Source organism: Artemia sp. Qi Xiang Cuo, chromosome 19, assembly GCF_049724085.1.
Source record: "Artemia sp. Qi Xiang Cuo chromosome 19, ASM4972408v1, whole genome shotgun sequence".
Lineage (NCBI taxonomy): Eukaryota > Metazoa > Arthropoda > Branchiopoda > Anostraca > Artemiidae > Artemia > Artemia sp. Qi Xiang Cuo.
This window is the reverse complement of record NC_142812.1, coordinates 52,881,708-52,897,402: the sequence shown is the minus strand read 5'-3', so window position 1 is coordinate 52,897,402 and position 15,695 is coordinate 52,881,708. Positions and strand designations below refer to the sequence as shown.

The window sequence follows — 15,695 nt, the reverse complement described above, 5'->3', positions numbered from 1 at the left end:
ATAATAATATACTTTAATAAGTAATACTTAATAATACTTAATAAGTAATAATGTATTTTTACATTATAACCTGTCACATAATTCCAGATATAAATATATAAACAGATAAAATACAAGCAAATGAAATAACGCTAAAATAGAAATATATTTGGAGTGAGGAAAAAAATTTTATAGGGAGTGAACCATACTAGTAGTCTGATTCTGTTCTATTGTGCTCACTGAGGCAAAACTAAAATTTCATCCAGTTGAAGTTATAGGCTAGGACTGGAACCATCTATCCCTATTTCTACTTTAGAGGTTTTGCAAGTTCAGGGTGCTAGAATAGGTTTGAAAATTAATATTAAGAACTCTAAGCTGCTAAGGCTAGGAATAAGTGAAGATGGAAAGGTAGCATTGGGTAATGAAAAGATTAATCAAGTGGGCAGCTTCATTTATTTTTGTAGTATTACTAGGAAAGACATTAGGTGCCTTGAAGACATTAAAAGTAGAATAGCCAAGGCCGAGGGTGTTTTTTCCACAGTTGAAAAAAGTTTGGAAGAATAGGAAAATAAGTCTGTAAACCAAGATTAGAATATCGAAAGCTACACTGATGACAGTGGTCATACATTGTTATGAAGCATGGGTGCTCCAAAAAACAGAGAAAGATTTTCTAGATGTTTTCCAGAGAAATTGCCTTTGAATTGTTTTGGGTGCCCAACTGACTGACAGTATTTCAAACAGTAGACTCTAAAAAAAAGTATAGTTTAATCCTGCTTTCTGGGGCTATAATGAGAGAAAGGTTGAGATTACTAGGGCACATTCTACAGATGAAGGATTACAGATTGCCAAAGAGTGTCCTTTTTGGCTTACTATCTAGGGCTAAACAGAAAGCAGGTTGTCTGTAGTTGGGGTGGGAGGATGTTGTAAAGAAAAATTTAAGGAAAGTGAGAACTTCTTGGGATGGTGTAATGAGGGGGGCTTTGAGTAGATTGGGATGGAGGAAGAGCAGGAATAGCTGTGTTGGCCTCAGTTATAAAGTAAAAGGTACAGAATACAGCACTGGGCTTTACAGTCCTTACAAGTGATACTGATCTCTGTTTTGTGGCCCTTGTTTCATTTATTTATTGATGCTGATTTGTGGTAGTTTCATGCTTGGTGGATCATTTGATTTTATTTTTGCTCATATTTTGTTATTTGAGTTCTTTACTTTTCTTTGAAAAACTTATTTTGTGGAAAAAGGTTTTTTAATTAATTTCTGTTCGTTTTATATTGACATAGTCTTTTCAGGGAAAAAGATAATAATACTTTAAATCTTTTCGCTTTTTAAGACTTTATAGTTTGGCCTGCTATTTGTATGCCAGAGAAAAATTTTCAGCAATTTTTAACAACATGCACCCTTATAAAAAGATGGTCACAAATAGCCCCGTTTAATTTAGTTTCATACCTTTTCTAGTTGACCTGAAAGAGGAATCTTCATACTGTTCGCCAGAACATCTGTCTACTGTCTTTGTTAGCTTGAAAACACTTACGCTTTTTTATTTGTTTAAATTTTAACAGTAGAAATGGGAGGGTTGGGGTGAGTGGGTGGTATTGGAAGGGGGATTAGTTGCCCTCAAATCACTTTCGACTATTAAAAAGGGCGTCAGCCCTTTCTATTTTCAATCGAATGAGCCGTTTTCGAAGTTCCCGCGACAACTCCTTCATTACAAAGTGCCCTGGTCTAAACAACAACAACAAAAAATAATACATTATACGCTCTTCGATCTTTACTATAAAAATGTCAAGCCTTCCAATCACTTTCGACTATTAAAAAGGGCACTAGGCCTTTCAATTTCCAATCGAATGAGCCTTTTTGGAAACGACAACGCTTTCTATAAATACCTACTATGCCCCCAGGGCATAAATTACAACCCTTACCCTAAGGTCTGTTAGGGTAGTTGTCATCCTCTAAGATTGAGTTGCCAGAGCTTTCAACTACGTTAAACAACATGGCTATCTCAAAATTTTGATTTGATGTGTTTGGGGAAATGGTAGGCGTAAGAGGGGCAGTAGTCGCTGTCCAATCACTTTCAACTATTAAAAATGGCCCCAGCCCTTTCAATTTCCAAACAAATGAGCCATTTTGAAGTTTCTACGACAAAACTTTCAATAAAAATCGTGTATGCCCCCAGGTCATAACTTACAACCCTTGCCCTGAGTGCTGGGGTGGGGGGGGGGTGTCATTCTCAAATAACTAGTCTCCAGAACTTTCTACTACGTTGAACAAAATGGCTATCTGAAAATGTTGATTGGATATGATTGGAGGAATTGTGGGCGTGAAAGGGGGGTTAGTTACCCTCCCATCACTTTCGACTATTAAAAAGGGCACTAGCCCTCTCAATTTCGAATTGAATGAGCCCCTTTTGAAGTTTTACGACAATTCTATATATACAAACCTTATATGCCCCCAGGGCAGAACTTACAACCTTTGCCCTTGGGGCTCTGGGAGGGAGGGGGTTGTCATCCTTAATTACATAATTTTCAGAACTTTAAACTACGTTGAACAAAATGGTTATCTCTAAAGTTTGACTGAACGTTTTTGGGGAAATGGTGGGCGTAAGAGGAGGGTTACTTACTCTCCACTCACTTTCGACTATTAAAAAAGGCAATTCCAATTTCCAATCAAATGAGCCTTTTTTGAAATTTCTACAAAAACTTTCGATATAAACTTTATATGCCCCCAGGGCATAACTTACAACCTTTGCACTGAGGACTCTGAGGGAGTTATCATCCTAAAAGACCTAATTTCAAGAACTTTCAACTACGTTGAACAAAATGGATACATCAAAATTTTGATTGGATATGTTTGGGAAAATGGTGAGCGGGAGAAGGATATTAGTCGCTCCCCATACGCTCTAAATTATTAGAGAGGTAACTAGGCCTTTCAATTTCCAATTGAATAGGTAACTGTATTGTTCCCACGCCTTCAATAAAAATCTCATACATCCCAAAGACATAATTTACAATCCTTATCATGAGAGATGTGGGAGGGGGGGGGTCATCCTTAAAGACCTAATTTTCAAAACTTTTAACTATGTTGAAAAAATGGCTATCTAAAATATTTATTGGATGTGTTTGGAGAAAAATAGGCGTAAGAGGTAGGTTTGTTACCTTCGACTCACTTTTGACTAAAAAAAAGGGTGCTAGCCCTTTCAATTTTCAATTAAAGGAGCCACTTTTCAAGTTTATACGACAAAATTTCTTTAAAAATGTTTTATGCCCCCAGGGCATAACTTGTAACCTTTGCCCTGAAGACTGTGGGGAGAGTGTCCTGCTCAAAGGTATAATTTCCTGAAGTTTGAACTGCGTGGAACAAAATGGCTCTCTCAAAATCTTTATTGGATGTGTTTGGAGAAATGGTGCGGGTGGAAGGGGTGTTAGTTTCTTCCCAACCACTTTCAACTATTAAAAAGAGCCCTAGCCATTTTAATTTCAAATCGAATGGGCCCTTTTTGAAGTTTCTACGACAACGCGTTATACGAAAACCTTGTATGCCCCCTGGGCATAATTTACAACCCTTGCCCTGAGGGCTGTGGGGGGATTGTTAACCTCAAATACTTAATTTCCAGAGCTTAAAACTACGTTGAATAAAATGGCTATCTCAAAGTTTTGATTAGATGTGTTTGGGGAAAAGGTGGGCGTGAGAGGTGGAGTAGTGGCTCTCTAATTACTTTCGACTATTAAAAAGGGCACTAGCCCTTTGAATTTCCAATCGAAAGAGTCTATTTTAAAGCTTCTTCGAAAAAGCCTTCTATAAGAGATCTTAAATGCCCTCAGGGCATAACTTACAACCCGTGCCCTAAGGGGGACTGTCCTCAAAAACATAATTTCTATCTTGAAATCAACTATGCTGAAAAAAATGGCTATCTCAAAATTTTGATTGGATGTGTTTTGGCAAATAATGGGCGTGGAAGGGGTGTTAGTCGCTTTCCAATCACTTACGACTATCAAAAAGGCCACAAGCCGCTCCAATTTCCAACTGAATGAGCGCTTTTCGAAGTTTCTACGACAATTTATTTCATACGAAGTGCCCTTCTCTAAAGGAAAAAAATAATAAATAATACATTGTGCCAACATCGTTCTTATATGCCACAAGGGCATAACTTAAAACCCTTGCTCTGAGGACCTTGGGGGAGTATCCTCCTCTTTACTTCGTCCCTGTACCTTGTCTCGTTGTTGAGTGTCCCCTTTCCTTACTTGCGCAGTGCAATTATGCTTACTATGACTTATAAACCAATTTTCTATATAAACATTATATGCCCACTGGGCATAACTTGCAAAACCAGCTCCTAGGGGTGTGAAGGGGTGAGATTTCTAAGAAACCTATTGTCCAAACCATACAACTACGATAAACGAATTGGATATCTCAAAATATTGATTGGATGTGTTTTGGAAAATGGTGGATGTGAGAGGGGCGTTAATCATTATACAATCACTTTTAGCTATTAAAAAAGAAGTGTGCACTGTTAGACTCCGATGTATTGAACCCCTGTGAAGTTTCTATAAAGACGCTTTCAATAAAACTAGATATGCCCCAGGGTATAACTTTCCACTCTTTAGTTGTGAGCTCTGAGGTGGTCCTTACCAACAAACGCCCCCTAAACAAAACTTTCAAGTCCTATGTACACAATTTACTTCTCAAAATTTTAATTCGATGTGTTTGGGAAAATGGTGGCCGTGAGAGGGGCGTTAGTCACTATCCCGTTACTTTCAACTATTAAAAAAGGCACTAGCCCTTTCAATTTCCATTTGAATGAGGCACTTTGAAGTTCCCTCGACAAAGACTGCAATAAAAACCGTAAATGTCCCCAGGGCATTATTTAAAACGCTTGCCCTGAAGGCTCTGGGGGAGGGGTTATCATCCTTAAATACCTAATTTCCAGAACTTTCAACTACGTTGAATAAAACGGCTATCTAAAAATTGTCATTGGATGTGTTTGGGGAAAAGGTGGGTGTGAGAGAGGGGTTAGTTGCCCTCAAATCACTTTCGACTATTAAAAAGGGTACTAGCCCTTTGAATTTCCAATCGAATGAGCCTGTTTTTAAGTTTCTACGACAAAGATTTCAATAAAAACCTTATATGCCCCCAGGGCATAACTTATAATCCTTGCCCTGAGGGTTGTGGGGGAGTGTCCTCCTCAAAATATGTTTTCTATCTGGAAATCAACTACGCCGAACAAAATGGCTATCTCTAAGTTTTTATTGGATGTATTTGGGGGAATGATGGGCGTGGGGGGGGGCTAATTGCCCACAAATCACTTTTGAATATTAAAAAAGGCACTCGTCACTCCAATTTCCAATCGAATGAGCCTTTTTCGAAGTTTCTACGACAACTCCTTCGATACGAAGTGCTCGGGTATGGAGAACTAAAAAACAACACATTGTGCCCACATCGTTCTTTATTTAGGCAGCGTTAGCGCGCTGCCTATGATCATCAGGGGGCACAGGTTGTTTGCATTGTTAGAAAAGTGACCATGATATTTTGAAAGGGTATCAAATAAGGAATCTAATGGCACTATATTTATTTCATTTGTGTGTTTCCTTCAGAAGTGGCCAACCAGTAAATATTTGCCTAGTGTATATAGTGTTAGATAGTCAGGATTGACTGATGAGTGGGTATGGAATAGGCTTGTTTTGATTGAAGTCTAAGAAAACTCTTTTCTGCCATTTAAACTTAAACCAAAGGTTTTCTGACATCCTAGCCTATTCAAATATAATTATTGTGTTTCACAATACTTGCCTTAGACCAGACGTATCCATGAAAGGGTCTATTTATGAATTTAGATATTTATTAGGGTAAGACACCCAGTAGTCGGCCACCTGCCTATTCTTGGACATAATCTTTTATACTATTTTAATCACTATTTACAATGAGCCGTTTGTATGTCCGAGTTTAGGCAGAATTGTCACTTGTTAGTAAATTCAAAAATAGGAGGTGCTGTACAAGTGAAACTATTTGAATTAGTAACCTACTTGTTCAGAAATTCTTCAGAAACCTTTTGATACAAAAATTAAGTTTCTAGGTGGTATAATACAGTAATTAGAGTAGTTTAAATGTCAAAAAGTTTTCAAAGTGATTGAAGTGTCCGACTACTGGGTGTCTTACCCTACTAACTTCAAGATTCCATGTCCAAGATTAGGCAACATTTTCCAATTTTAGACTCAGGCTTAAAGTGTGTATCCTAGATTCAGCTCCACTTTTGACCATCAGATCATTTATAATTGCTAGTGTTGAACATGATTAAAATATTTAAGCTAATCAAATATGCTACTAATTAAGAAAATTTAGACAAATCCAATGGTAAAATAATTTATTTTCTTGATGCTATAATATGAATTTGACAGAGATTTAACTATTGAATTAGTGGCTAGTTATACAACTACGGCATATCTTACCTTTATACCATTTGATTTCGCCAACTCAGTATTTTTTATAAATGTAGGATTACACCCTCAGTACTTGGATACATACCTAAGTACTGCACATTATTGTATAGGATTATAATATACATCATAAAATAAAGTCAACCAATTGATCCATTTACTTGTTTCTACTTGATTAATCAAAGAATATTGAAAACAGTTGAAAATTGAAAATTGAAAACAGTTCTTTCTTTCTTTCTAAAATTCTCAATGCAATAAAATACACAGGTATTCTACATTAGTGCTTTGTATAAATATTTCATTTTCTACTTTGTCTGTTCTATTAACAGTTACAGTTTAAGCTTCAATCAAGATTTATTGAAATGTAGACAGCAGGCCTAGTGTTCAAATTTCAAGAGGAATTAAAGACAAGATACCTCTTGAATCAGGTAACCATATTTGTTGGAATTCATACCCTCCTCTTATCTGCACTAACTTTTTAATGCTTGATTCCTGATTATTAAGTTTTGTGATACAGATTTTCATAGGTCCAGTAAATCAATAAATTATATTTTATTATAGGTCTTCTTGTTTCTGATAATATACTCTAATTTTAAATTCTAGTACCCTCAAGCATATAAATGGCCAACAATATATGGTATATAAATTAGATATAATATATGAATAATTAATAAGTAAATAATAATATGTAAATTAGATTCATTTTAAAAGCAGCCTAATGGAACAGTATTGTATTTACTTTTATCCTGCATAAAAACGTTTAAAATTTGAATGATTCAGATTCATAAGAATAGAACTGAAAGGAGTAAAATGCTGCAGCAGCAATTAATGAAAAAAAAACTCCCAGAAATAAAACTATGGATTTTGAATAGAAAATCACAAAACACTCAATGTGTATTCTAACACCCATTATTTTGTTTAAATTTTATTGAATAATTTTATTTAGTGATTTACATGGAAATTTATTTCACTGATTATGTTTCTGACTAACCTAGAGAAGTAATAAATATTGCTATTAAGAATGATGGTGTGATTGATTATAATAGAAGCATGGTAATTCACCCAGTGAGAACTATAAAAGCAGCATGGAATAATATATATTTTCCAAGTCTCACATAAATGGATTCAAATTTCAGATGGTTCAGAATGATTCAAAAGATTCAGAAGAATAAAACTAAAAAAGACAAAATATCACAATATAGAATAATTAAGAAATTCATATAAATAAAACGATTAATGTTCGACGAAAAATTCAGAACACTTAAGCTATAATACCAATTCTTTTGATACTACTAGTACTAACAACCCACCGCAGCACCAAGCCGCCTGAGGCCAAAATAGCTATGGCTGCTCCTCCTTCATCCCAATCTCTTCAAAGCCTTGCTCTTTACACCCTCCCAAGAAGTTAGAATTTTATTAAATGATTAAAATCAAATAATCACTAAAAAATTAATGCTAATGTTTTATCTAACCTACAGAAGAAGTCTTCCTTCCACCTATTAGGATAACGTTAAAGAGCTCTAAATTAATTTTTTATGATTTTAAATGTAACCACTGTAATTTCCATCTTGCTATGAAATCCAATTTGAAAAATGCTTATGAAATTCCAGCCAATATTAATCAAAATTGTTTACCTTAAGTGCTTTAAGATTTTTTTTATTGTATCTGGTGACTGTCCCTTGGTTAGTTTGCATTTGTTTTTGTCAGGCAATCTCCTCATTCTTCCTCTTTTTCTCCTTTAATCATAACTTAAAGAAGATCTAAAGTCAACTCCTTTGACATAAGTGTGATACCTATGTTTTCTTTGTTTCTTTGAAATTTGCCTTCACCCAGGATCAATCAAAACTGTTGTCTTCAGTTGCTTAAGCTTTCTTTGTATTGTAATCTTGTGTCTGTCCCTTGGGCAGTTTGTATTTTATTGTGAAATATCCCCTTTTCACTCTGCATCCTCCTCTTTTCCTTTCAAAAAGAAGCTCAAAAAGCTCTAAAATTAGTCTCTTTGGCATTAAATGTGATCACTGTGCTTTCTGTCTTGCCTTAATCAAAATTGTGTCTCCAATCGTTTGAGGTGTTTTTTGTATTGCATCTGGTTTTTATTTCTTTGTAAGTTTGTATTCTTTTTGTCTTGAAATCCCCCTTCTTTTCCTCATGCTTTATCCTTTTCTCCATTTCAGAATAATCTCAAGATGCTTTATAATTAACCTCAGTGGCATTAAATGTGATCACTGTTCTTTCTATCTTGCTTTGGAATTCTACTTCAGCCAACATTTATCGAAGTTTTTAGTCTTCGATTCTTTGAGTTTTTCTTTTTGTATCTGATGACTGTTCTTAGTTAGTTTGCATTTTATTTTGTCTTACACTTTCCTCCTCTGTTCTCCTGATTCCTTGTTTCAGAATAATCTCAAGAAGCTCTGAATTTGACCTCTTTGGTGTTAGATGTGATCACTCTACTTTCTATTTTGCTGTGAACTTCCACTTGAAATTATATTTGCAAATTCCGATTGAAGTTCCAGACAGAATTAATCAAAGCTGTTCATCTTCAATCTCTTTAGATTTTCTTTTGTATTGTGATCTGATTACTGTCCCTTGGTTAGTTTGTATTTAATTTTGTCCTTCAATCTCGTCCTCTTCTCCTGGTTCCTTTTTTCTCATTTCCTTCATTTTTACTTTCATAATAACCTCAAAAACACTAAAGTCAACATATTTGACATAAGTGTACTTTCTATCTTGCTTTGAATATCTGCTTTAGGCAGTACTAACCAAAATTATTGTTCAAAATTGTTTGTCTTCAATTGTTTGTGTTTTGTTGTATCGTTTTTGATGACTGTCCTTTATTTAGTTTTTTTTTTGTCTTGCAAGCTCCTCGTTTTTTCTTGCTTCCTTTCAGAATGTTATATTCTTCTCTCCTTTCAAAATAACACCAAGAAGCTCTAAATTCAACTTCTTTGGCCTAAAATATGATCATTGAATTTCCAATCTTGCTTTGAATGCGCATTTGAAATTCCAGCCAATATTGTTTGTCTTCAATTGTTCAAGTTTTTTTTGTATCTTTTGGTGACTGTTCTTTGGTTTGTGCGCATTTTTTTTTGTCTTATAATCTCCTCTTCTTTTCCTTCTGCTTCTTCTTTTTATCATTTTCTGCTTCAGGATAACCTTAAGAAGGTTCTAAGTCATCATTTTTGTCATTATCTTTGATCACTGCTTTCTATCGTGCTTTGAAATTCCACTTTAGCCAGCATTAATCAAAAATTGTTTGATTTTTTTGTATTGTAATCTAGTGGCTATTGCTTGGTTAGTTTTTGTTTCCTTTTGTGTTGAAATCCCCTCCTCTTATTGAAGGAGAAAGCCTCGCTGGTGCCAAATATTTTAATGGAATGTCTCGCGGGTACCACTACTGTACTGTAAATATAGAGTAGGTTAATTCTCTATTACGGAATAACGTGATCGAGCGATCAAACGGGCCAATCCCTAAGCCAAAAGTGCTACAAACCTGGGTCACCACTAATATCTCTAGTTAATATAATCAAAGCCTCTCTGTAGGCTCCAGACTCAAACTAGGCTAAAAAAAAAAAAAAAAAAAAAAAAATCAAAGGTATAAAAAAAATAACTCTTACTGTATTCACTCTGAACTTCGATAAAAAACTGAAAATAATTACAAATTTTCTTGCCCCTAGAACGGCAAAGCTGCCTGTGTGCTGCGGGTGGATTCCATCCGCCAACCTAATTTTCAGCGAATCCAAACCTTCACCGGTTGCAGCATCAATTGAAATGATTCAAACATTTTACCCTTTTACCTCCCCGTCAATTTCGACTAGATTTGCTGTCCAAATTGACTCACCCTGTAATTGCACAGTTACAACTCGTGACTTTAACTGCCTACGCAATTAAAGAGGAAAGAAAATGGCGTTACCATTATTAAGAGAAAATTAAAGATTACCACAAAGAGGAAAGGGGATTTCTACAGAAGCAAAAAAGAAAAAAAAGGGGACATTTATCTTAAAAAAAAACAGGACCAAAGGTTCCAACAAATTGTTTAAAGTGTATTCTTTTCGTAGTGTAATCTATCCCCTGATAACAATCCCCTATCTATAAATATCCCCTGTAAATATCCCTTGTAATCTATAATCTGATGACTATCCCCTGGTGGGTTGCGGTTTCTTCTGGCATTCTCCCCTCCTTCTTCTAACCTCCATATCTTTCTTATCTCTCTTCGTCTATGCCATTTTTGTGCTTTCCCATTCTGTTCCTCGCTTTTTTTTCTACTTGAAGCATTGAAATTGCGCCTGTAATTGTATCTCCAGTTGCTTCTAATTTATGTATATACCTCCAAATAAAAATGTATTTATATGTTCTAATAAAAAATGTAATGTCTTCCAATCTATCTAATGTAGGAGTTTTTGGATGAATACATCTTTTTGTAGCTCTTTGTAGAGAGATCTGTGTGGTAGCGGGGATCCATTTCTTTTGTCATCCATTCTTAGTTCCTTTTCAAGCAGGTATCAGATAAATCTAGAAGATAGCAATGCTTCATGTTAGAATAACGGATATCTTATACTTTTTTTTATTGCAGTTCGTATATACACCCTTGCCCCTCTGTGGAAGCGTTTTGTGGCGGAAGTTATTGATATTGCAATCGTGTTGTTGCTGAAAGTTCTCCTTCTTATTATTGCATTCGAAAACATTGCAACTTTGTGAGTTTTTTTGTGAAGATGCCTATTCGAGGTATAGGCTAGCCTATCTTCGCCAAAGAGCTTTTTTTATTGATTTCTACATTCCTAATGCATTGAAGCCATTATTTGCCAGGATTTATTTTGTCAAGTTTCCATGTTTCCCTATCTGTTCATATTTTGTTGAGGCTTTAATTCATGTTTGCATATGTGATGTTATTTCAATTCTCTTGCTTTTTGATACCTAGATTTCTAGGTGAAATCAGTTTTTTTTATTTTGTGTGTGTATTTTGAAGTGCGCCATTCGAATGTATCAAGGACTAAGACAGGTGCAGAACCAATTAGATTAGTATAACCAACCAATCAGCCAACTCTCCTGCATGGGAGGGTGCTAAGCTTATTCTCTCCAAAAAATATCCCCTCTCCCAAAAAGTACCTCCACTCCCAGGAAAATCCACACCCGTGGAATACCCCCTCCCCCATTCTGATAATTCCTTCCGAATGCAAGATTGATTAGTCATAGAGAAAGTATGAAAAGTAAAAATAAGGAAGAAAAGAAGGAATTTATGGTATATCCTACCAATATTCCAAAATATAAGCAGAATATGTGGTGTAGAATATGTTAAAGTATTTATTTTTATTTATTTTTTTTATTTGAATTCTGCTTTCGTGTTTATGTGGGATTGAGTTATCGTAAAATGATACAATTAAGTTTAACATCGGGGCTGTATGGATCATGCCAACCCCAATGGTGAAATTGCTGACGTTTCGGAGTTTTTAAACAAAACAATTATCTCAAAGTTTGGTTCGATATCATTGGGGTTAGAGGAGGGGTGGATAGCAGAAAGGGAACCGAGAGGGAGGCTGATTGCCCTTGAGTAGCTTCAGCTTTTAAAAAGGACACAAGAACTTTCAATCTTCAATCGAATGATCCTCCTTTCAAGTTTCTAAAATAACTTTCTTGCATTTGAAGTGGGTGGGAAATTAGTTTTTGGCCTTTTTTGGGCCGCTTTTTGAGGGGAAACAATATTTCTTATTTTCCTTCTACATTGAGGTCCCCTTAGCCCAAAGTTTCGTATATGTTTCAAGGCTATTGGTAAAATTCGGTGCTTTTTTGAGCCTCCTTTGTTAGAGGAGGTACCACTTTCAAAGGGACCAATCCTTTTAATATTTTGTACATAAGTACCCTTGGTCCAAGGACTTACAGCTTTATATTTCAAATTGAGCAGTAAAAAGGTTTTGTTGCTTATTTCCGGCCTCCTAACCCTCCCTCTTCCCATAGTAAAATCTTGATGATCTTTTTCACCAAAAAAATAACCTCTGAAGTTTTACGCCGTTGGACTCCAAAGATCAAATATGCCCTCGTTTTTTTCGCTACGAAATATATCTATAAAGAATTGACAGTTAGCTATAATTTACGGCCTTTATCCCAGGATGTCAGAGGGTGATGTCATCTTTGAATGCAAATTTATTGATATTTTCAACTATTCTGAAAAAATGGGTATCTCCAAACGTTGATCAGATGTCGTAAGGGATTACCAATGGACCAGATATCAGAAAAGGCACTAGGAAAGGGGCTGGTTGCTCTTCAATCACTTTTTAACTTTTAGAATAGGAACTAGAACTCTCAATTTCTGACTTAATGAGGGTCCCCCGAAGTTTCTTTGACCATGAGGGGGGTTGAGGAGGGGGCAGCCCCCCTCCTATATGGAATAAATTCTGCTCGTTTTAAGATTTAATGTTACTTTTCACTTTCTTAAAAAAGTATAGACCAGAAATATTCCCTGAAATTAAGCATTGATATCGATTCCCCCCCCCTCATCCCCAGAGTTAATTCTATTTTTATCTAAGGGCTCAATGAAAGTTAGGATGTTTTTGACTTAAAATGCACTCTTTGAGCCACCTGTTAGTCTCCCCTGCCTACATAATGGCCCAACGTGCCTCCATAATAGCTTTGTAAAATTTGGCTGTGATAATTAAAAGTGAGACATGTGCCATTTTTGTAACTTTTCAGGAGAGCCAAAAAACCAAAGAAAATTTTTCAGATATGGTCGTTCTGAAGGATGAGGCTAATGGAGATAAAGGGAACGTATTTCAAACCAACTTTTTATGTTCTTTACAATGGTATAAATCAAATTCAAATATTCCGAGCGAATTCGAAATTATTCCATTTTATTGCGCATGTCTCGTTTTTCCTATAGATAAGAGAATCCTCTTCTGTCAAAAGTATTCTGAGTAAACTCAAAATTAATGCATTTTTGGTGTATGGCTCCTTTTTCCTTGACAAAAAAAGAGAAAAATGTCAGTTCCTCATATTATAGCCCCCTAAGATAATCCTCTTCTGTCAAAACTGGCATATGTCTCTTTTTATCTTCGTAACGGTTCAAGATAAGACAATTCTGACTCCACCATTCGATTCCTCGTTCTGAGTTTACCCACGACACATATATAACTCATTTTCGACCAAAATTGCATATTTCGCACTTCTAATTATTACGGCCGAATTATACACTTTTATTCGCTCTTTTCAAATGTCGTAATTTCCCTTTGGCTGCTCAATTTTGCGCTGTATGAGAATTTTTCCGGGGAGATATTGTTGAGAGAGAATTTTCTTGGGGGGGGGGGGGTAAGCTGGACCCCGTGAAAAATATATAATAGTGTCATTAACTGGTCATTTTATCGGTATCGTGAATTAAATTAGTGTCCAGTTTACATTCAATACACTTTGAGAGAAAAAGACTGCATAAGAATTTCTGATTGCCTAGAAACAGGATTAGACTGAGTTTATTTCTCAAGGCCAACATCTACCTTCTCTCTTTTTACACTCTAAAAGCTTTCGATCGTGCTCATCATTTTGGTCTCCTTTTCAAACTTTAACGCTACGAGTTGGTGAATTCTTCCACTGCAGGAATTCCCCCCCCCCCCCTCACTGGGATACCCAAAAGAGAGCTTTGTTCTACCTACCGTTTTCAAGGGACATAATGTACGAGTACGGTAGGGATTATCTCTGAAGAACCTCCTATTAGTTAATTTGAGAGAAGGTTTAATAAATATTTCAACTTTAAGTTGGAAATTCCTAGGATTGGTGCCAGGATTATTCTACCAGGAAACCTGAAAAAATACAAATTAAAATTATAGGATGTGCTGTGTAATTTTGAACAAGAAGTAAACATTTGAAATGTGAGAATGAATAGGAACTATGAGTTTTTTTGTTTGTTTAAATTAATTATTCAGGAAGGATAGTTAGTATTAATGATGTATATGTGCACAAAAGTAGAGTGATTTCCTGTCTGACATCAGCCTTATTCCTGCGGGAAAAGTTTAAAACGATGTATTTAGTTTTGACCCGCCCCTAGTAGTCAGTCCTGCATATATCTATGTTATTATCTCATTTAAGTTTGTTTTCCATGGTTCTTTGGATACACAATCGGATGCCCAAGAGACTCATTTTTTTCCCACGAGATGGTGGGACAGTAAAGTACCATTTTACAACAGGAGAGCAATTCTTGGCACTGGTAATCTAAACTATAAAAATAGAAAATTTGATAACAATATATAACCCTATATCAAAATAATCTGTTTTTCATAAAGATTCAAAATAAAAAAAAATATTCTAAGTTTAAAGTTACCCATCAAAAGCCATTTGCATAAGCAAGTCTGCGCAGGAAAGAAACGCTCTCAGAAGGGGTTGATCGTGATGAAAACTACTCCATCGTGTTTTTTTCATGATCTCTCAGCAGTATATCCGAGATGCTTGCTATTCGCATTTCCCGCAACCCTGGAGCAGAGGTGTCAAGCCTTGATCCGCAAAAATGCAAAATTTAGTATTTTACCTTACAGTGATTGTCATGGATATGTGTGGTTCTTAAGGTATTGGTAGAGCTGATTAGATTTAAAATTTTAGCTTTAGTACCCAATGGCGGTTCTGGCCTCTCTTGCGCCTGAACCAACATCTTGATTAGCGCCACACGCCTGTCTCCCACAAAAGTTTCAGGCCAAATTTTAACAAAATGTTCATTTATTAACAAAATTATTTTCAGTTGTCCAAATAGTAATTTATTTTTAATTATTTTAAGTTATTAAATTATTTTGACTTAATTATTATTATATATATATTTTCTTGCCTATTTTTATTTTATTAATTAATTAGTATTTGATTAATTGTTTTCATATATTAACGGAGACCTTTACTTTATTTTAATAAAAGTACAATTTAAAAAATTACAAAAGGATTATAACCGTTGGATTATTTATTTGAAATTTTACGCCCCTAAGCTTTCTGCGCCTGGGGCAAGTGCCCCCTCTGCCCCTCCTCTATAAGTGTTTTTTTAATACCCTTTATAAGTAAAGAAAGAGACCGCACCTAAGCAAAACGCTGATTTCTGCCATTTTTCTGTGAAAAGAAAATCACAACAATGTTGTACCAGAAGTGGAAATTTAAGGCTCTAGCGCCTTTTGTAAGTCACGAAGATATCACGGCACAGCAATGTCCCGACTTCTGACATTTTTTCCCGCGTAGCAATAATTTTGACCCAAAGTGTTTTGACCCAATTCTGAGATAGCCAATCAGCTTTTAACAATCAAAAGGCTACTGAAGTCGACTCCCAATTTCAGAGCCTATATTGG

The 15,695-nt window shown here is 35.5% G+C and overlaps 1 protein-coding gene across 1 annotated transcript in view; it reads left to right on the top strand.

Annotated features, from left to right (window-relative positions):
• The window catches only part of LOC148940989 (protein FAM8A1), a 53,841-nt gene that overhangs the window by 15,380 nt on the left and 22,766 nt on the right, over positions 1-15,695 (top strand). Inside the window, exon 2 of the mRNA XM_089105217.1 lies at positions 10,973-11,093. Within this exon, the coding sequence (XP_088961343.1) occupies positions 10,973-11,093 (121 nt within the window). The remainder of the gene's footprint in view (positions 1-10,972; positions 11,094-15,695) is intronic.